This window comes from Rhamphochromis longiceps, linkage group LG18 (genome assembly GCF_057381845.1).
Source record: "Rhamphochromis longiceps isolate RC_006_pf linkage group LG18, R_longiceps_female_GT1.1, whole genome shotgun sequence".
Classification (NCBI taxonomy): domain Eukaryota; kingdom Metazoa; phylum Chordata; class Actinopteri; order Cichliformes; family Cichlidae; genus Rhamphochromis; species Rhamphochromis longiceps.
The window spans coordinates 18,621,219-18,644,443 of record NC_140574.1 but is presented as its reverse complement, the minus strand read 5'-3'; the positions used below and the strand labels follow the sequence as shown (position 1 = coordinate 18,644,443).

Genomic DNA, 23,225 nt, shown 5'->3' with positions numbered 1-23,225 from the left:
CTATATTTAAGGTAAAATGTTATATATTAGTGATGGATTATATTCCTCCCCACTCTTGAGTGCATTTGAAATTCATTTACAAATTTATTAGTACCAGAGTCTGGTCAGCATGTAGCATATTTATCACTACTAATAATCAAATGTTTATTTTTCAGAAAGATTTTGGCTTCCTATAGGAAAGGGAAGCATACGTGTTTACAAACAATGCCCAAACCCCCATTTTTACTGTGATTACCATGTGTATATATCTGTATGTGCCACTAGATGTCACCATTAACCTTTATAGTTTCCTTTGAGTGCAAAGCTTTATGAAGTGAAGTCGGCCAGTCAGTTTACTGTAAACTGCATATAGCAACTTTAAAATTTTAAAAACCTAATCAGTAGCAGTATGTTCTGTGCTCTGGCTAATGTTAAATAGAGTCACCGTGTGATGTAATGCTATTGGTGCTATAAATGCTATATATTTGTGCAGCTGTAATAGTTACTATTAGTGACGGCTCGTATGTGATCTTCTTGGCTCATAGGAACCGCACTGTATTAAACATCAGCTTTTTTCCTTTTTTAAAGAATGAAAGCAAATATAAAAACACGTGTCTTTAACTGGCTCATGATCTTTATGCAGGCGTGGAGTGAAATAAATAAAAGTTTCTCTCTGCGTTGTGTTGTAAATGACCGCCGTGTGCCCTGTAGTTGCTGTCTACTTGATGGCTAATTGGGTCAGCGCCAAATGCAGTGTGGACTTTGTTTGATGTGCAGATGAAATGCTGAGAGTGCGATTCCATTTTTGTATTGTTCCCCAGTCTGATAACGTTTGATTTGATAGATTAAATGAGTCCTTTCCAGATGTAGACTTGTTAGACCTGTAATTACGCCATCATGTTAGATAGTGAGGTTACATTTGCAGGTGCCTGGGTCCCACAGGGGACTTACATTTCTCAAATTGTTGCTTTTGCCTGTGTGCACATCTGGGCCCCTGGTCAGGTGCTGGGAATAAGGGCACAGCTGCAGGGAAGTGGCCTCTGCCTACTCCCCCACAACCCCCACCCCAAACCAACCCACTCTCTCTCTGCCCGTGGCGTGTTGGGGGGGGGGGGGGGGGGGGGAATGGGGGGGCAGAAGCACACTTCTGACCAGAGGGATGCAGGCACGTTTCCCTCGGGAGGGCAGAACTGCATTTATCAGCAGAATGGCGAGGCTGGCTTTACTCTCTGTTTATTTGAATGCGACAGCAAGAACGTTTTTTACTGTGGAGCACTTGCACTGTGTACAGTTATATTAAGAGGCGTACTGCTATTGATTTTGTTGATAGATTGAAATGTCATGGCTTGTGTGCCAAACCAATTGGGGATCATGCCAGCTTAAATTGGTCTAGGAGAGGTAGCGCCATGGGAAATACAGATGAGAGATAATAATTACGAACACATAGAAATGTGTGTTCACGTGGCTCTTAATCCCACCATGTCTGTGTTGTGTGTTAATGGTGGCTGTTTGTGACCCCAAGCAACGTGTTGTGACCTCAAATGGAGCACACCTGTACCCCTTAAGTTTATAGAGCCCCATTAGCAGAGATCAGTAGGTGATCAGAGGGGGGAGAGGGCCTTTTTAACTTCCCCATGAGGGTCTTTGAATAGTAAACTCTTAGAGCTCCTCCTGTAGCACTTTGTTGGAGTGATTTAATGCTGGAATCTCTTGTTTTCAAACTGGATAATACCAAAGAGACTGTAAAAGGTGGCAGATGTGGTATGAAGCAACGGTAATATGTGGCAAAAGCTACAGGCACTCTTTACAACGTAGAGCCAATATTCTACAGTTTTGTTATTTCCAGGGTAAAGCTGGAATGTAAAAGTAAACCTGCAGACAGCATCACACACTTTATCATGACAGGTCAAAAACTGCAACCACACTAGTGAATGCATCATGGTCCTCCACCTCATTCTGTTCTGAGCTAACTAATTGTAAACCCCAGTTAATATTTCATGATGTAATCAAAAATACACATATAAAAAGGCTAATTCTGCTTGATTTTTTTCTTTTTTTTTTGCTTTCGTTTTCCCTCAGCTTTTTCCTGCAGTGTACTTCCTGACTAGAGATTAAATAATTCCATTGGAATCCTCTTAGGATGGGTTCCCAGCACTTGGCAATTAAACAATTACATTTAATCAGCATGGGGCGACGCTTCAAGTCACCCTCATTTCAGACGTTGATTAAAAGCAATTCTGCAGTGGTTATTGCTGTCGACTTTCGAAACTGCGGTTCACTTAGGTTTACTGCAACTGCGGGGTCAGGTTGGATAGCAATATGGCAGGTTCACTGGTGGTCTAGAGCTGTATCTGCCTCTGGTGCGTGAAACTGTAACGACAGAACTCATGGCAGACCTTATATTGTCCCATAAGTCGGAGCTAGTTAGATTACTTGGAGACATTTTGACCCTGCAGCTAAGAAGACTCACTGAACAATGGAAGGGAGAGGGGCATTAAGTTATGCATGTGGGAGTATAGATGTTTGAGTGTGTGCACGCTTCATTTTCTATTATGTGTCTATACGCGGCTGTTTCTTTTTGCATCTGCATTTAAGTCCATTTGGCTCGAATGAAATGCATCTCGACACGTGCAATTTCATCATGCTATGCAATAACACCTCCCTCTGTGATGGCAAACAAGCTGCGAGAGGGCAGAGGAGGTCGTTGCGAGAGCTGTATTTTGACATTAGGCTTGAGTGAAAGCGTGCTACGTGGCACGGTGCTGGAGCCGACTATCGTCTTTGCTGTGCAACACAGATGAGTAGTGATGGATACCCGCCCCCCTCATGTGAAACCCAGGTGCCCCTGTTTCATAAGGCGCCCCACTGGCTCTCCAGCCCTCTTAATTAGCGGCTTCCATCAGCTGGCACCCAGGCCTTCAAGCACCAGTCGCTGGCCTCTGCTGCTGAAGGAATCTAGTTCACTCCAGATCTTTAGCTTGTCTAACAGATGAATGCATGGGCGGTCTAAATAAGAGGCATCAAGGTTTTTTCGTAAACCTGTAAATCATCAGTGAATGTTCCTGGTATCTAGATCAAATGCTGCTGGAAGGAGCAAAAATACTGTTGAATGCATTACTCGCTGTGCTTTTTTTGTTGTTGTTGTTAAATATGGGTAAGTGTGTGAATAGGCCATGAGCTGCACATATATTTTAACAAGACATTGATGATTTTTTTAATATGATGAAGTCAAATATAGATAAAAGTTTCACCAGGATGGCGAATGCAGCTTTTTTCTTTCTTTCTGTGCAGTATCATAGCAGCGCTGTAACAATAGTCTCTTCTAATGACATTCCCCCAGTAACTTCTTGCCTGTATGAATCTCAGGGGGAAAGAGCTACAAAAAGCGATAATTACATGAAATATACATAGTGAATAAAGGGAGCATGTTTACATAACCAGGCCCATAAATATCTGACTGAGAAGACATTGTTCTCCAACTTCTTTTAAGCTGATCTCTCAGGGATGCCATTTTAATGACATGATGGTTTAAAGAGATGCTGCTCCATCTCGTTCCATATTTAATTAACTTTTGCTTTTCTGACGCAGAGGAAAAAAACAGAATAAAGAACGCGTGATAGAGACAAACACGCACGATAGCGAGGAGACAATAACAAATAGCTCGGAGAACAGAGAAGGGAGGCACAGGGAACACGAGCGGAGACCTTGTCATGCTTTTGTGAGCTGTTTACAATACAAGAGATGCAAAGCAAGAGGAGGAGTGGTGGAAGACGAACAGCCAGGAAGACTGACATGGGTGAGAGAGGGTGAGAATAAATGATGAAAAGACGGGAAGGGAATGAACGGGATGCTCCAATGTAAAGGGGGGGGGGGGGGGGGGGGATAGGGATAGAGACAAAATAAGAAGAAAGAGAAGAGGAAGAGGTAAAAAGTGTGGAACACTGGAGGATTGAAGCCATTATTCTTACAAACAAGCAAACGAGAGCAAAATGAGTAGAAAATATGAAGCAATGTGTTTTGCTAAAATTCAACAAAAATAAAGCAAAAAATAAAGATGATCCTTTTTAAAAACAATAAATTCATATTGGTCTACATTCTCCTTCTGCACATTTACTTTATGCACACACACACACCACTATTTGCGCCATGTGTTCATTAAATAAACCCAAACTGCAAATAGTCCTGCTCATTAAAAATGTTAAAAACATGTTAAGAAGTGCAGATATTTGTGCTGACATTGCTGCACACTATTCCATAAAAGTAGACCATTCGAACTAGTTGCAAAAAACAAACAAAGAAAAAAAAACCCAAACTGAATAATTTGACCAATGATGTGTTCTGGCACTTACATACAATGCACTCATCCCTCCTCTCTGTTAGGCAGTATCTTTTCCATTTTTACTGTCAGCTGTATACAGTGTACCCTGCATTATTGATAGTTTCTTTCCCTTTCCCCTCCTTTTGTTCGACTCTTCTCTTGTCCTCATATCATCACACCAGCCACACTGGCTTTAGAGCCTGGAGAGTTGCAGTAAATCTGACCCCGCCTGGTCTATTTTTTATTGCTTGGCGTTTAATACATTTTTGAAAATCCTAGCCCATCTAGTACCTTGTCTATTTCAGGTGTCTGTCTTGGTGAGGCAAAAGGAGATGACTGGAGGGGGATACTCACCTTCACTTCTCCCTGTACAGGAAGCAGGGGGATCATTAGAAGGGGCTACAGAGGAGGAAAGAGTGTGAGTGTATTTGTTTATCTATACATGCATTTCCTGCGTGACAAACTTTGCGTCCCACTTTTTCCTGTCCTGTGACCCAGGACAGGAAAAATAGCTTGGAAATTTCAATTGTGGTCCTTAATTATGCCCAATGAAGCTCTTTTTCCATTCAAACATTTGCTGAAGAAAAGTCTTTAAAGTAAGTTCACTCTGAGGAAGACAACATATCATTTCTGTTGTTTATTTTCCTTTTCTCATTACTTTCGTGGCATTTCAAATAAATAGAAACAGGGTGTTCACAAGCTTACACAGGAAATGCTCAAACAATAACAGAGGCCGTGGCGCTCTGTCCATAAACACCCTGGCAGAGCTACACGCTGAGGTTGAGGCGTCCATTTTGCTGACACAGTTCTGAAGTGAAAAGATGGCTCTCTGGATGTGAAGTGCCGGTGTGAGAGATTGGGTTACCTCAGACACTCCCAGCGGATCTCCCGGCCAAATGGATCTGGATCTCACGCTTGGGCGCACATATTGAATGCCATAAGAGGTCTCTGAGGTCTCCTTCAGTGGGAGGAATGTGCAGCCTAACAATGTGGAGTTTTCACCAAACTAAATTTTGCACCAAAGAAGAGCAATAGCAAGGACACTGGAACACAAGGGACGAGCACTGAATGCATACTTAGATTTGTGTGGGTTTGTCCATACAGGGGGAGAAATGACACATTTTGAGCTTCCTGGAGTGCAGCACATTGCACAGCCTCAGTAAGCTCTCTTAATTCTTTAATATAGTCCTTACACAGGCTGACACTTTTACTCCAGAGGACTAAGGGTGTGTGGCTGTCGAATAGAATAGGAAAACAAAACAAAAATCAAAATCAAAAACAACAGCGCCAAAAAAAGAAATCCCATTTTACACATCCCGGACAAGAACAATGCCATTTCAGCGACTCCCAAACATCTGGCCCGATTGCCCAGTTCCACTAAGGACCGGCCAGGCTCTGAGCAGCATTGAGTGCCACTTGCATTGAGGTTATGTTCGGTACGACGACACCGCAGAGGATCAGCCAGGCTAAGTTATCTCTGAACAAGTCATCCATTCTGCTGCTTTCTGATGGAAGAATACTTGGGGGCTGTGTAATTATATTGCTTTAAATGAACCCATGAGAACCCCCCTGCCAAAGCGCCCACAAAGTCTCACACACTTGGGCGAGTGTCAAAAACACAACGTGTGTAGCTGCGTGTGTGTGTGTACGTTTTGCTGCTTAGGCTGGCGTTAAAAGGGAGGCTGCAGTGGTTCTGATACGCCTCACAAGTGAATTTAATTAAATCATAAATATGAGCTGGAGGCCGCCACCCAATTTAATGTAATGGATGATGTGGGCCAGTCCATCTCTGGCAAAGCAAAGTTTTGGACCTGTTCAAATGCCCTTGAAGCTTATTAAAAGTGCCTGGCACAGGGAGATGCTAGCAAAGTTGTTTAATGGATGCCCAGCTTGCATTTGGTATGACAGTTAATGCTGGGATGTACCACTTTCGATTAGGATGAGGGGTTGCATCTTCATTGTGAAAGTCAGTCATTGTGTGAGGCCCTGTCCACAATCCCCAATATGTTAATGTTGTAAAACCTAATGTGCATTTCATGTTGTGCATGTTTAGGAAAAGCTGAATTATACAGATGTTTGATAAAATTCTCAGATCTTGTGATTGTGATCATGGCACAAATTAGCTTAAATCCCAATCCAAGGGATCGCATCCTTGCTTTTTTATATATTCTGGTCTTAATGGATCAAAATAACATATAAGCGTGTTTTTTTCCTCCTATTGTTCTCATAACACAGTTAAGTATGCAGTGTTTTTAGATACAGTACAACTCGAAAGCCGTATCCACTGTTTATTTCAAATGAACCATCACTTTTCAGTCTTGTTACTCACCACAGTTAAAGTGCTTTGAGCTGCAGCGCTGAGCCTTTTCAAAACAAAACTGAAAGCTTCAACAAATGTTATGCTGCTTGTGTGTCACCGCTGATGAATCATCTACTGAGACAGACAGATGTTGTTGCGCGGTTTTTGTCCCATTCGGCAAAGGCAGAAGAATCTTTTCCTCTGTCCCCCGGAGTGCTGGAGGCTCCCTAAATAGACCCAGCGCAAGGGTGTGTAGAATGGGACCGCACAGGGTGATGGGTAATGGAGTCATTAATAACACAGACCTCCCTTAAGATGCTCAGATGTTCGTTAGTGTGAGCCACGAGGGAGGGAGAAAAAATAGGATGCAATTTGATACAATGAAAAAAAAAAAGCGGTGTAAGCATCTGATGATGATCCTGTTTATGCTGTCATAGGTCTCGTCTGATGGGTTAATTGTGTTCTCGCTCACTCACACACACACACACACACGCACACACACACACACACTCACACGCACACACCAACACATTAACATACAGACTGTTAAGATGGAGGGACATGGAGTCCATTTCCTCATACAGTTTTTAATATTTCCATCACATGTGCAACACAAAAAAATGAGGTCTGCCAAATACAGAACTCCATATTTGTACAATACATTTTAATAACATCGGAGATAACTGTCTTTTTGCCGCAGGAGATGGTGATTTCCTGTAAACTGCGTACGAACGATTCTCGATCAAAATGTCAAAACATTAAAGTTTCATACAAAAGTGCATCTCAGGTTCAATGAATGCAAAACATTTACATAACAGAATGGATTAAAGTTGTGTATGATGCCACAGTGGCTTCCAGCTTGAGCAGAGAGCAATGGGACACTGCAAAAAAATTTAAAAAAGTTAAAGAAAAAAACAAAATAAAAACACAACAACAAGAAAAAGTACTTGGGCACTCTCCAGGAGAGCCAGGGATGGAGTTTTGCAACCACGGTAAATCCCGTGACAGACCGAAATTGTGTTCAGCGTTCATGATCCCAAATTCAACTGGATTTACTTCCCCCATTGTGAAAAAAAAGAGAACAAGTAGAGATAACAAAACATAAACAAAAAAAAATTATTCCAGTAATCTCCAGGCTTGAACGAGCAGTAAACATTAATAACAGAAATGTACAGGTTGAATCAGTGGGCTGGAGATTTCCCCACGCTCTGAGAGCCACATGGGAGTTTCGCGCCTCTGTTCATGAGCCAACAGAAGGAGCTAGCCTTTTCCAAATCTGTGTCACTGCGTTTGCATATATCAGCATCTTGTCCTCTGTCCTGTTTTTTCTGTTCTCTGGGATGATTTTTTAATTTATTTTTTTTCCTTTTCACCTCTCGTCTGAACTCCAGCGCAGGCAGTGGAGATTAGTCGCACCACAGTTCACAGCTGGTCCTCTGGCAGCCATATTAGGACGAACACACAGACAAGGTTTCAGCCTACGCTGGTGAATCGAGCTTTTTTTTTTCACCCAATAATGATTGACCATGTCAGGATACAGAGTGACGTACTGCGCAGTAGGAGTGGCACTGATGAAAAGAGTCTTCCTGACAACACTCACCAGTTCCTACAGTTTCCTATGCTCTCAGTGGCACCCTGTTTCTCCTTCAGTCCCATCTGGTCTGACTGACAATGTAATGAATCTTTTTTTCTTTCCCTCCCTCCCTCCCTCTTCTCTGTCTCTCATTTTTTTTTTGGACAAACATTTTGAACTGTACATCGGCAAATACTGTATAAGATTGCAATATAGCTGTAGTTAAGCAACACATGAAGAAGTCTATGTACAAACAAGTTGGCTTTTTCTTTATTTCTGAAATAATGGTTAGTAAAGTAGGCCTACTGAGAGGTTTCTTTTTTGTTCTCCCCCCCCTCCTTCTTTTATTTTCTTTGCTTTGCTTTTCTTTTTTCTTGCTCTGGCATCGTTTCTTGTGGTGTAACTGAAAATTTCAGTGCAAGACAGTCAGTGGGAAACTGCACTGACGGTAATTGGCGGTCGGGCATAATTCTGTGCGTCATGTGATCCTTGTTCTCGGCCACGGCGCTGAGCTTTGCCATGTTAGCTGCTGTGCTGAGTCAACGTGTGGTTCTGCAAGGACACAAAAAGAAAGAGGGAAAACATTATAATGGCATACACCGCAAAAACAGAAATCCAAAAAAAAAAAAAAAAAAAATCCTTCCCCTTCATTAAAAAGACATAACAAAACCTCCTTATATGGCTGTAGATGTTCTCAAAGCTTACAGTTCTGTTTAAATTCGATGATCCAGACATGAGCACTGCCGTGTGGTCATCTCAATGTTTGAATATCATCGTCATTCCCTTCTAATTAACTTGCAAGGAAGTCAAATCGGTCTGTAGATCAATAGTAGTCAGCTTTGGGCCCATACCACAGTTAAATCTCAGACACATAAGACCACTGACCGATAACATCCCACCCTGCCTGTCCAATCAAAAGCGAATCCATAACAACACACTGACAGACCCGATGGAATATCATCCTTGGAGTTCTGTCTGTCCGCTGACTACGTGCATTAAGCATGCTGTAAATGTACCCCCAAAAAAGGAATACTTCACACGCAGATAAGGCCTCAGAAGATTTGATCCTCCACACTTCTGTAAGTCTCTAACTGTGCACAATTCACTATGACAGGATAACAAGCTGACAATATCGCACTGTTGTGCTGTATCTTCCAAAATTATGCAAGCACACACACAGACCGTCGAGAGTGGTTGTAGTGTTGCAGGTGTGCCAGGTTCTTTAAAGGGAGTGTGGACCAGGGGGTGTGTAACTGGTGTCCCTGGTGGGCTGAATCCAGGTCATCTTTTGAAGTGACTGCTAATCCCTTTAATGCAAACTACATGCCCCACTTGCTGTGCTCTGTTTAAAACACAGCCTTGGACTCTCTAAACTGGCATGGACTAGACACACCTGTCACAGAGACATCACTACGCATGCATGCACAAATACACACATCCGCCGCACACTCGGTACACACATACATTTTACCCTACACATAGGCACGGAAATGTGTAATCAAAGTATGTGAAATTACACTACTTTTACTGCTTAACTAGCCTTTCAAATACAACCGAAAATGAGTAGCGCAACCTCAGTCTGAAGGTTTACCAAAGCAGTCACCTTCAGTGGTGCAGAATCCCTCGGGCAGCAGTAGGGAGCAACTATTAGCCCCCTTGCATTCATTCCTTCCCTCTTTACCCTTTCGGCTGCCTCCATATAAAGCATTTAAACGCCTCGACAGCTTTCCTTTCAGCTAGGACGATTACTTCCCGACAGGTGGGGTAATAAGCTGTTTGACGGGGAACAGGATTGTGACCCCTGTACGGGTTAGTGTAGCTCACCTGGGCCCTGCGCTCCCTTTTTTAAAGAGAGGCGGCTCCGGACAGCTCCTCTGCTTCCATCTTTCCTCTCTTGCTGAAATAAAGCTCCTTTAAGTGAGTCTGGGAGGAGACTCCCCATGGGATGCTCTCTCTCTCTCTCTCTCTCTTTCTCCTCACCTCACCTCCTCCCCCTCCTCACACTCCACCAACCCCCTACCCCCCGGTGAAGACATCCTTGGCGTTGCTGAGGAGGGACAGGAGCACGGCAACCTTATTAATGAATGCGGCCCATTACCCGTCAGCCTGGCTCCTCAGCGACTCCCAGAAGCCCCTGCAGTACGTGACTTCAAATGGCAGGATATTGACACGGGGAGAGCAAAGCGGCTAGAACTGAGTGTGTGTGTGTGTGTATGTGAAAGAGAGAGAAACACAGAGAGAAAATTTGTGCTCAACTGAGTGTGCATGCCTTTGTGTGAGTGTGCCAGTGCGTCTAGGTGTGTGTGTGTGTGTGTGTCTGTGGACCCCAAAGGAATGTAGCTCCTTGGATATAATGTAGGGCTCGTAACAGCTATTAGAGGGGAAAATAACCCCTCTGGGGAATGGCTCCCCCCTCTGCATGTCCCAGCTCTGTCTGACACACACTGCATTCTACCTTTTCCTTAAACATGCCAGGAGTTTTCTCACTGAGGGCTTTCTCAAGGACGGTGTTAAACGACTTCAGTGGCTGTGGCAGCCATGCAGACTAAAGGGAAATAGAGGAAAAGAGGGAGGGAGGAATAAAAAAAACATTAAAAGAAAATGAAACTGATACCTTTATCTCTGTGGATACTGAACTCTGCAGAGTAGCTATAAACTGTTCTGTGTACGAGTGCGGAAGGTGGTAAAAGGGAGGGAGAGTGAAAATTCACTTTCCCGTCTTCATCCTTGTCAAGTTCTTCGAGTGCCTCGGCGCAAGTGTTGGATAAGTAAAATACCCACGGTGCGCTTCAACAAATGTCACGTTACATAGAAAATCACATTATTCACATCAAAATGACCAAAATGTCCACTGCCCTAGGAAGGAGGATGTCACTAATGGTGTCACACTAGAATCACTGCAATTTAGGATTAGATGCCCTCCATTAAGCCTTTTAGCTCTCATCTTAACTCCCTCCTTCAATGCCATCCTATTCCCCCTGAAACTCTGCCATTCCCCTTATCATCCATTTCCTTCCCTTATATCCAACCCTTAATCTCCTCCTCGATCCTTTCAACCACCTGCTGGCCACACAGGCCTGCTGCAGGGCCCAGTTACCAGCAGTGTTCAGGTAAACCATAGCAGTCAATTCTCCACTAAATTAAATTTTGCACTGATCAATAATGCGCACCCGCTTCTCCCTTATGAGCACTGGCTGCACTGGCTCGGAGCGAGCCTCTTCCTCCTCTCCCGTTCTCTCACCGACTCCCCGCCACCGTTAAACCACCACTTTCATCTTATTACATCACCCTACTGCAACGCCCTCAGGGGTAGTGGAAGAGAAGGGAGAACACCCGGCAGGGGTCTTGTGTACCCATGCAAACAGGTGCAACATGTCTTAGGAATTTAACGCGGCTGCAAAGAAGGAGAGAGCGAGGGGAAAATATGGGGAACGATTGGGGAAGAGCGGAGACCGGGAAAGAGCAAGCAGGCTAGGGAGCTGATTTATTAACTAATCATTCTTTATGTCGTTCCCCATTGCTCTGGTCTCCATCGATAGCACCCGGTCTCCAGTGAGGCAACAGAGGTGCATCTCTTACATCAGCTCTGCAGAGGAAGGCCAGTGGACTAGCAGACACGTTCTCCCTTTCATCTGATCTTGCCGTATTAAAGACAATCTTCAGATTGCCCAACATCACAGAGAGAGGATGTAAAGCTTAATCACAAAGCTAACAATGTTTGATTAGCATAATGTTAATACCTGCTGAGCACATGTTAAGTACATTGTATCTGCTCTTCTACCTGGTGTTATCCGGCATGTAACATTAAACCCGGGCTTTATTGAGTGGTTAGAGAGCTGAGCGAACAATAATGACTTTATAAGCTATGGCCTATTTAAGGCTTCTTAAACAAATAAAACATTGTGCAGCGTTGACTAGTGAATAGACCAGAATCTGTCGCATTATGCCACCCTCAAAAAACAAGTGTTGAAAATGTAACTGACCTGTAATTAAATGGCTTAACTGCTGCTATAAGCTATAATCGTAAGAAGTTTATGATAAAGTCACATTTACACTAGCAGCATAATTACTATATTAGTAATCCATACAAAGGTAGGAAGAAATGCAGCTAGAAAACAGTATGATAATGTTACTCACTTTTGATTTTTAGTAAAGGAAGCTCTAACAAAAAGAAATAAAGTAGAGTTAGAGTCTTGGAGTTAGAACATTTCTTTACATGATTGGAGATGCTGGTGTGACAGCAATCCATAAATCAAACTTACTTACAGTGGAGATTAAAGATCAGATTAAAGAAACTGTTTATTTCAAGAGTTCAGCACATCCATGTAACACCTGCAGCCCAAGTTCCTTTTTTTATTTATCTATGATGAAATATTTAAAAAGCTAATCAAAACTATAAACGCCGCCCTCCCGAAGCTCCGAATGAAAGCCTCTGCCTTTACATCACATGCCTGGCATGCAGTAAGTCTGCATAGCCGCATCTGGAGCACGGGGACGACGCACAAAACCACTGAGACCTACGCATACCCATAGTCATCACTCAGGAATTTAATTAAGGCATAAGAGAGAATGTCACCGAACGATACTAAAACAAAGAACCTGCATTCGTTTCTGCAGCCTCCACATTGTAGACTGACTTGAAGGAATTTAATCACTTAGTTATTTAGGCTCATTTATGTTTGCGTAACGACCGAAAGATGTACAGCGGCCTTCGATCAGTAATGGCCGCTCTGTTTCTCTGGTGATTTTTTGCGGTTGCAATTCATGCTTTGCTGCCACGTAAAATGTTTTCTCGCTGTTCAAAACTACTGTGGGGATAGACAGGAGCGTTGCATTCCTTCTTGATCTTTAATGGTGTGCTGAACTCGGCCCAGTATTGACTCAGTCCTCCCTTTGTGCATTCTCTGCTGTTGACCAGTCCACTGAGGGAGTAATCCCTTCCTGCTTTGACCTGAGGCCAGGCTTACTGCTGGCTAGTTTAGCCAATGAAGAACACAATCAAATAAATAAATAATACAGCGGTTGGCATTCTCCACAGTCATCACTTATCAGGCCGTAGGGAGGGTTGACCCCAAACACTGTTATGCCACAACCGGCCTGGTCTCCTTGGTAACAGACTGCCTTGTTTGAAGCGAGGTGCTCGGGGAGTCACAGTCATACAGTAACAGCAAAACGCTAGGGTGGAGTTGACAACAGCAATGGATTTCAGCGTCTTCCACGTGAGTCATTTCCACACCGAACAGTTGTAAAAATATATAATAAATCCATAATGTTCAAAAAAAGCTTTGATTAGATGTCTAACTACCCCAACCAAATACTTCTGAGGTGTAACTGGAGATGACTGACCACCCTTTTTTGCGAGCTGGTGCTTTGTAGCTCCAAATGATACTCATTACCCTGTCTAAGTAGACAAGTGAATGGTACTAGAAACACACTATGCAGTGATCCCGCTGTTTGACTGAGGTAGCAAAACAACTGCACAACTGCTGTGTTATTATGGGGCCTCATTAAGTGAGGAGAGAGTGGGAGACGGGGAGAGGGGAGAGAGGAAAAGCAATAGAAAGAGGGCCAGCAAGAGGCAGAAAAAGAGAGAACGAAAAAAAAAAACACAAGAGAGCGATACAAACTGTATTCTGAGGTGATAGCAACACACAGATGCCTTTCCAGCCAAAATGAAGACTATGACTAAAGAACCCAATTAAGGGCTTTCTTAGGGGAGCCATCTTGGGAGGGGGATGGGTCTTCCTGGGACATGAGCCCTGGGCTACATCCTCTAATTAGACAGAGCGAGGGGGGAGGATCTCTGCCTGTCACTAGGAGGGAGATGGGGTCCATGGGGTTCCACATGTCAGTCCCAGAAACAAAACACAATTACTTTCACATTTAACCACTTCAGTCAGGGACAGACTTTGACTAGGGATACTACAGAGCACCCCCCCACCTCTCCAGCGCCGCTGCAGTAGATATGCCACTTCACAAATGCAGCAATTTATTTGAGGACTATATTTTCTCTTGCACTTCCACGCTTTCACACGAAGGCGACAGTCGAGCTGCGCTCTCCTGTTTTCCTCGCCAAAATAGAGGAGCGGATCGCAAAATAAACTTTTAATTGACCCACAATTGGTGCCATTCAGCCTGCTTTTCCAGAGCTGAAGAGTCAAATTACTTGGCTGTTATGATGTGCGAATATGAAATTCGAGGGGGGAATAATTGTTCTAATGCTGTTTATTTTGGCCTCTGTTGCATTTTGTTAACATCAACAGCATAACAGACACTTGAAAAATCAGATCACCACGGAGAGTAAATTAAACCTGTAGTGAGTTTCCTGGGAAGCGCTTGAAATGGTATTTTATCAAAGTTGCTGGAAAAAGTCAACTAAGAAAAGTAAAGGAGACATGTTTGAGGGAGAGATCCGGTGATGGATTCTAGCACAGTACACCAAGCGTCTCCTCTTTTGTTTGGATTTAACTTTCCCCAGTGGTGCAACAGAGGAAAAAGGAAAAAAAAAAGAGTGGCTCAAAGGCTTCTGGGAGTTTTTGTCATGTCTCCCTCCAGACATTGTGTTTGCCTGCACATATCAGACCCTGGGAGAGATGGAGACAAAGACAAATACATACAGCACGCACGCAGATGTATACACACAAACATACTCTTGCACCAAGAAAAAGAATATCCTCCTAGGATCATTAGGTCTGTCATGCTGTCTAATTCTGATCCACCTACAAAACTAGAACACCAGTGATTCATCACGAGTCGTCTAAGAGAGTTTATGTCCCCGTTTACAGTGCAGAGCCGTGTGTGTACAGTGTAATTACAAATACGCTAAAATATTAATGATGGCACCTCACAAAAGCCACCGTTACTTTCTTCCTAATTCCTTGTTCTTTTATTTTGTAGTGCAACTTTTTTTGAAATGGTGACAGGATGCGGAGCACCTGGGGTGATGAAGAAGAAAACAAGTTGTCATATGAAAGGAAATATATATAAATATATATGCAACTTCCAAAAGCGTGAAGAGCTGTCACACTTGGCAGATCAAGATATTCAGAGAAAATTTGGTGTTTGAGCACCACTTAGGGACAAACACATGAAGCTTTACTTCTTTTTTTTGCCGCACGTTTGGGACTCGGGGCAGTTAGGGCATTTTTTCGGGGCATATTTTAAAATTCATGAGGCAAAAAAAAAGAAAGAAAGAATAACTTCTGGGGAATTGGGTCTCTGTGCTTCAGACTGAAGAATGCTTCATGAAAAGGAAGGAGGGAAATAAAACCCAAAAATATTGTTTTTGCTTTTTTTTTTAAAGATCCATCACTCAGAGAATCAACTCCAGACATTTGCTGCATTGTAATGCGCAAAGCATACACTGCGCTGATTTCTTTGGCAACAATTATTTCCATCTAATACAGCTACCCCCTTCTTCTCACTCGGTGTCCATCAGTCCCCTTTTTCTCCCTATTTTCTATCCTGGACACATGTTATGACATACATAGCTGTTTACAATGACCTGGTGACCGCAAAGCCTATAAATATGCTTAATTAAAACAGCAGAATTGGACACAGCTTGGCAATAATGGGTATCACACGGGGAGAGGAGAATCTCATTTGTGTGGGGAAGTAGAACATGATGCAGATGTGCTCTTGTCACTTTCAGCACTCATTAAGGCCAGGGAGCTTTGAATTGTCTTTGAAGGAATCCTTTTAAAAGACACTCCAATTAAGGTATGTGTCCTGCGGGCGTCTGAGGAGAGAGGGAGAAGTCATGCAGCATCTCAGTCCTTCCACTCCTCCGTCGATCACGGCGCGACTTAACACATGACTTAAAATCTCATGTCACTTCCAAGGAATGATAATGAAACTGGAGGATGGAAGGAGCAGAGACAACCCCAGCTTAAAAGGAACAAGGGAGTCTCACGCAGAAAATGTCATCTTGACTGTTGTGTAACTTCAGCCTCATTGTCTTGTCTATGGAGAAATTGAGATCATTGGGAGAGAATCCTATGATTGCAGCCCTCCAGTATACTGTGGTACGAGAGCTGAACTTGTCCGTTTCTTCACAAACGAACTGCACTCGGAGAAATGTCAGATTTAAGCTGTGGCTAATACTGCGCATCCATCAGTTAATGAATCTGGCTAATTAATCCAGCCTAGCAGCATTGTCAGTGGCTCTGTTCTTTCTGCAATGTGAAAAGCTACTGTATCCGACGGCAACATGAAGGGGAAAGGAAGTTCATTATCAAGTTTCACATTGCAATATGGCCTTTATTAGAACCCAGGGACATTTTTTTTTGTCTCAAACGGGGACGCTAGCAACGGGAAGACAGTGGATTTTATTTTGGTGGGAGTGTATTCTGAAGTGAAGCTATGTCTGTTTGTTGCTCAAGGGGTGGGCAGAAGTTGAGGGTCGGAGAGAGCAGAGCACAGCCAGCCTCCTTGCCCTCCCTATCAGCACTTCATGAAATATCTAGACTGCTCCATATTTGAGGGAAAGGGATGCGCAGGGTGCAGGCTGTGTGAGTTTGTGATGGTAGAGGGGAGTCCTCCGGAGATCTTCGAAGGGAAGGATGGTCTATGCGTCTCACAGCTTATTTTTGTGAGAGAAATTGAGAAATGGAGGGAAGGTGAAGAAGAGAAAGAGAGATTATTCTCCATTGGAATATGGATTCTGGGGCACACAGGCCCAGGAGTCAGTCAATCTGGCCGGTCTGAGGGGGGTGGCTGGGCGGGGGGTCCTAGGAGGGCTGATTAGACGGATGCTCTCCCATCATCCATCTCGACAGGCTGGCGAAAATTGGCTAGCCCCTTGCAGGGTAGAGTTCACAGGGGGAGGTGGTGGGGGGATGATGTGGAGTGGTGCGCTGGATACCTGTCACAGCCTTTGGTCTGTTTCAGGATCTCAGCAGCAAATTAATAAAATATCTTTCCTGCTTCCCTTTACCTGCCGTGGCAGCTCTCCCTCTCGCCGCTCCTTCTCCCAGCTTGCACCGGCCCTTTGACCCCTCCGACTACTGTGAGAGATGAGGAGCCCAGGCAGCCGGTGAGTGGGCCAGAGTGTCAGGGAGAAATAGGGAGAAACTCCAAACTCAAGACCCGGCGAAGAGAGAGAGCTCTCGCTGCTGGAAGACAGCTCCACTTCTGACAGACTGACAAACGACTGCCCTGTGTCAGTGAGACATTTTGAAGTGTGATGCATGGGAAATGGCAACCGCAAACAAACAGCAACTAAAAAACAAGCCTCCAACCTGCACTCTTTGTAAGGTTTTAACTGGGCGATGCAGCAATTCCAACATTTACTGAATCAATTTTTAGCATGCTAATATAAAAATGTGAAAAAATAGCTTGAAGATACGAGCTGGCCGTGGCATGTATACAAAAAAAGTCGCTGTTTTTGCATAAGAAAGCAGTGCACATATTTGTATCTATATGTGCTCCGTATATGTTTGAGACTGTGAGCATGCAGAGACATGGGACTGCCTTGAGAGCATGGCACATGTTGAGCATAATGATTGTCTTATCCCCCAAGCTCGTTCCTGCTCTCCTTTCATAACCCTCTGTTTCACAAGAGAGTGCCATAGGTCTTTCATGTTCTGCTCTTGTCTCTTCACACAGAGTAAAACAATATAATCATGCATGAAACATCACCTCCGGGAGGTGGAGATCACTTCATTCCAAAAAATGTCAGACAAAAAAAAAAAAAAAAAAAAAAAGTAGGAAAACATCCCCAGGTTATTTGAGATTGTTTACAGGTACCTGCTACAACCCTCGCTATATAGAGAACATTTGTACCAATGAGAGATGAAAATGTGATAAATAGCAGAGCTTGAAGTGAATGAAAGGCTTCCACATTGGCAGTTTGGTGGAGTGCGAGCCTTGTTAAATAATCTTCTCTGCAGTGGAGTTGCATGTCAGTAGATCAGGCCTTGTTTTATTCATGTTTGTATGCTCAAATGACCAGCAGATAATGATCGCATTCACCTTCCTCCTGGCAGACGCACACCTCTGCGTTTACAACCTGAATCTCAATATGAAAATCATTGCCGATCAATTGCCAGCCGAGCCCTGGATATTTCCACCAGCTACCCGGCTAATACATGGCGCAGCTAATCCAAGTTTCAAATAGATGCACATAGAGGATATGGTCAGGGGCTACTGGCTTCTCTTAGCACTTTAAGGTGAATTAAAATACTTTAAGTGATTACGCTGAACACGGTGTTCTTTTAAGACCGCTCATATTTTAATGATTTCGTTTCAAAAAGGTAAGAGAAAAAATGTGGATATGAGAAGTGTGCCATGTGTATGATAAAGAATCCCCCAAACAAAACAGAGCTGCTTGAAAGCACCTCCACAGTGAAATAATATAATAAGGTTTGTTTCATTTTTTCAGGTTCTCCAAGGACCATGGAAAAAGATTGCTAGAAAATGGATTATCTCTCTAACATTGCGAGTTCATAAGTCCAACTACTAACTTTGTTGAAGGGCAGATACGGTCTCCCAGAGGACAAAGCTCATATTTAGCCACGAGGCCTCCTCTGTGATTAGAAGGGGAGATGCAGGCATATTGACTCAACTGTGTTTTTGCCTCTGCACCGTATGTAATTACCTCTTCAAAAACGAACATTCCACTAATCCTCTAATTCCAGATATTTTAGTGCTCTGCTGGTCTAATAAGCAAATCAAATCATATCTGCACATCACAAATGAGTTTTGGAAACGGACTGAAATAATTCCTTCTGAGTCTCTCATCCCAGCCGGGATGGAGGGGGATAACCAGAGTGCTGTGAGCGGTGTTTAGTGTTTGTTAAGCTGTCATGTGTGATTAGCAGTCACAGTTTCTGCTAGAGGCCCCTTCAGCTCCCCCCGGCCCAAGGCTCACCTGTAACTCTGTCTGGAAGAAGAACTTCTGCGGGCACTGTGAGCAGTCATAGATCTTATCCTCCTGTCCGTGGGCAGAGAAGATGTGCTGCTGGAGCTTATTGGCCTGGACAAACACTGCTCACATACATGAGAAGGTAGGGGGGGGTCAAAGGGTAGAGAAGAAATTGATAAATATTAGCATACATTAGCTTACACGCTGCAAGATTAAGACTTGTTTTTTTTCTGCTTCTTCTTCTTATTGATGGGGCTAAATTAAAGAAAGATGTCGCTTCCATCAAGGCAACGTCCTGAGTGCTTTAGCCCGAATAAAAATCAAAAGCAGACTATGTCAAATGGCAAGAAAAATAAGTTAATCACAAACAAATGCATGCGCTATGAGCCCCCCAAAAACAACAGAGAACAATTTAGGTGTTAAAAGTAAAACTGCAGTGGTCATACGCATGGCACCACAGCTAGCGGATGCATAATGTTTTGAGAATAACAACGGTCTTTATTTAGCGCTACTGTGGGGACAACAAGCCGGAAAATAAACAACCGCAAAAATTGGCATGGCTTCAAGTGCAAAACATGGCCTCCATTAGTCTACATCGCTAATTATATTGACAATATAAATATTCATGGTGTTGCGCTATTTATTCATGCAGACTACATTCACCATCATGGAAACACACAACTTGCTGGTACTTAAAACATATACCGTACATTTGTGCTTTAATTAAGCCACAGTCCACGCTGAGACGCCAAGGGGGACGCAACTGTGTGCGTCTTGAGTGTATGTGTCTGGCACGTGTGTGTGTGTCTGGATTCTCTAAGGAGCACTTCAAACATGCCGTTTGTTATCCCAGACCCTTGTGCTTTAAGGATGGCTGCCTAATCTCAAAGGTCTGGATGCTCTGGAAAAGTTAGCATGTGGGGGCTTCATTTGAATTTCTTACAGCTCGAAATAACTTTTCTTCTAATGCATGCACTGAGAGCCACAAGGAGAAAGAGGGGTGGGGGAGCAAAGCCACAAAAGGTGAAGTGTCTGCTGGCGATTGCTTTGGGGAGGTTGCTGCAACCCCCTTGGCGAGGCTCCGCAACTTCAGCGTGTCCCAGTTTGAGCTCACGTGAGAGCTGGGTTATTAATTACTGAGTCATATAGACTTGAGACGCATCGAATGCCACACGCCTGACCTGGGAAATAAAAGTTTAGATCCAAAGCAGACGCAGTGCTGCGATGCCTTACGACTGCTAATGCCTGGGTGACAGCTGTCTCTGGAACACGGCAGCATGTTAAACCAGAAATGAACAAACCTCCTCTAATTGACAAACAACTCCATGGTCCATTTCTGAAACTAATGGCTGCGGCGATATGAGGATAAACATAACTGCGGCTACACGGCTGCTTTTACAGTCGGGTTACAAAATATTACCGCTCAAGGTTAAGGCCTCGGCTATCATGCACATTTGTGCCTCTTTTATGCTCCAAAAACGATGACAATTTTCTTTGTGGGGAATACACAGCTTGGAAAGGAAAAATAATGTGCTGATAAACAATAGCCTATTTCTTTAGCTGTGTTTTGTCTGCATATACTGTACAGAAACAGGTCACAGCAGCTGCAGGAAGCCTTCATTATGTCTTTGGCTAGAGGAGGAAAAAGTCAATACAGCAAAAATAAAAATGGATTTGAGACTTGGGGGGCCTTCAAATACTGTACAATAGGGCCAAACACAACTGAGATGTCAAGTTAGCTGTTTCTTGCTATTTACATGCATCTCTGGTCCACTTCCAGTAAGAGTTACATTTAATCAGCAGCGCATTTATCAATTTATAGCTTGGCAGTCACTTACACACAAGTGGGAAGTGACAGTTGATTTAAAGCACCGGGGGCCTGAAATGTTTTAATGCCAGTGTAAGTCCAATAAATACTTTTCTGCTAATTTATATATGTTTGTTTTTGACATTTTTAAAGGCTCGGGCTGTATTTATGTTTACTAAAGATGATTGCAAGAATCAGCAATCACTAATATTTACTGTGGTAAACATTTAATTAACAGCAGGGTTCAAATTTGGAGTCCTTTGTCTTCGTCGTTGTTTTTCAAATTAGCATGCAACGTGTAATAAAGGGATAAGCTGAAATGGGCAATGGGGGGACATTGCATTGGCATTTGGCAGCATGAGTCAGATATAAAATATGCCATTGCATTGCCCATTTAGAGGAGGAACACAGGCATGTCTTTCTAGAGGGTTAAAATGAGGACATAGAAAAACAAGGAAGAAATAATCCAAAACCACATCCAAACAGGATCAGTGGCTGCCCATTGTGTCTCTCCCTGCTGAGTATGAGCGAGGGAGAGAGAGAGGGAGGGAGCGAGAGAGGGAGGGAGCGAGAGAGGGAAAGAGAGAACTTTGTGGAGTTTGTTGGCTGTGGAGTCGGAGCAGAGCTGAACAGAGCGCTGAGCCGGGTTGGGCGTCAGGGGTGTCAGGGCTGAGGGGGCTGAGGGGCCAAGGTCTCCTCGCTGTGGGGGATATTAAGCCCTCTGATTAGATCTCAGGGGCCGCCCATGGCAGACGTCTCCTTTACTACAGGCCCCAGCTCATCTTTATTTTGGCAGGGTGGTGCTCTCTGCAGGCTGCACTGCACCAATACTGAGCTGTTTGTGCAGAGAGGAAAAATAAGTTTATCCTTCCCCCCCTCTTTTTCCTTTTTCCTTTATTTATTCATCTAGCTTACACGTACTGGTTCCTGCTTAATCCAAGGGTTCACAATGCAGAGGCCGATACGAGAGTTTCGAGGCAACACAAATAAGTCGGCCGCGCGAGTTGATATGGAGCCGATAACTGCGAAATTTCGGGAAAAGGCTAAGCCCGTGTGTTTTATTTGTTTTTGGTGGTAAGATGTCATAATTCTAACATCAAGCACCAGCGCAAACATGCGCAGCAACTAAACACAAAAAAAACTAATTAAACTACTGTAGTTGTCAGACTCGTGTGGATTCTAAAGCAGCGCCTCCTCTAGTTTTTTAAGTTTCTACTTCACGCTGTGACATAAGTAAAAGAAAAGTGTATACGTATACACACACGTACAGACACACACGCGCGCACACACATACACAGGACTTTCATCAGGCACACTTTCTTCTGTTTTGTTTGTCTTAAGCACATATTCCCAATCACAATTTCCACACCAGCCCTCGCTACTGCTCCTAAGGGTGCAGGCAGACACTTCTAGCTGCAGGCTCCCCCACTTCTGAAACCTGTCAAATCTGTCCTGGGAGAGTCAGCCTCTCTCTCATCATCCAGGGGCTTATGGACCTCTCTCCATTTACCCTCCCTCCCCTACACAGTTCTCTTTTCCTCCTCCACTTCCCTCCTTTCATCTCACATCCAAACTTGCCAGTTGCAACCTTCTCAGTTTCCTCTAAGTTTGTCTCCTTTTCTCTTCTATTTTGTCTCTCCTCATCCACCATCGACAACTTACTTCCCCCCCGCTCCATACTTCTGCTCCGGTCTGTTTTGTGCTAGGTTTTTTTTTTTTTTGTCCTCTCGCCATTCCCATTGGTGTGGATTGAGAGTAATCAGGTGTGTCAAAGAATGACATTCATTCTCTACCTCCCGTTGCGTTTTTCAGGTCGCATGGGGGTAGATCAAACTAAAACATGGGCATCACGGGGGGATGATCTTTTAAACAAAGAGTAACCTTGTTAATCAAGCGGACTCAATAACCCAGGAACTACTACCTCCACCACCTAGTTTGATCAAAGTTTTGCTTTCATGTTCATGTTCCAATCATTATACCTAAAATGGGAATCCTTTTAATATGCAAATATGGATTTAAAATGGTGCAAACAAAAATGGTTGATTTTAGAAAGCGTTCTCTGAAAACAAAACAGTTTTAATGACCAGAAGTAAAAAGTACTTCAGTCTATTTGGTAATACACTTAAGTATTGTTTTAAAGTGTTTCGATGTGAATATAACCGTTTCATTTACCATTATCACTTGATATCTGTATATTACAACTTTATGTATGAATCACCGGATAATCTTGTTATATGTTAATGCACTACCTTAAACTAACAGTTAAAATTAGCTCTACTTTGGACAAGTATGTTGCAACATATGTATAAGAACTCATTCATAAATGTACATAATAGCTGTTTTTTTTGTTTGTTTTTTTTACCTTTTTGCAATTTTTGTACTACA

At 43.4% G+C, this 23,225-nt stretch overlaps 1 protein-coding gene across 2 annotated transcripts in view; it reads right to left on the bottom strand.

The window, feature by feature from the left end:
- Positions 1-7,860: 7,860 nt before the first annotated feature.
- LOC146648084 (zinc finger protein 521-like) overlaps positions 7,861-23,225 on the bottom strand; it is an 89,349-nt gene continuing 73,984 nt past the window's right edge. For both annotated transcript variants that reach the window (XM_085388052.1, XM_085388053.1), the window contains exons 7-8: positions 19,040-19,155; positions 7,861-8,721 (exon numbers count right to left, since the gene is read on the bottom strand). In XM_085388052.1, coding sequence (XP_085244178.1) covers positions 8,692-8,721; positions 19,040-19,155 — 146 coding nt within the window. In that variant the 3' untranslated portion in view covers positions 7,861-8,691. The remainder of the gene's footprint in view (positions 8,722-19,039; positions 19,156-23,225) is intronic.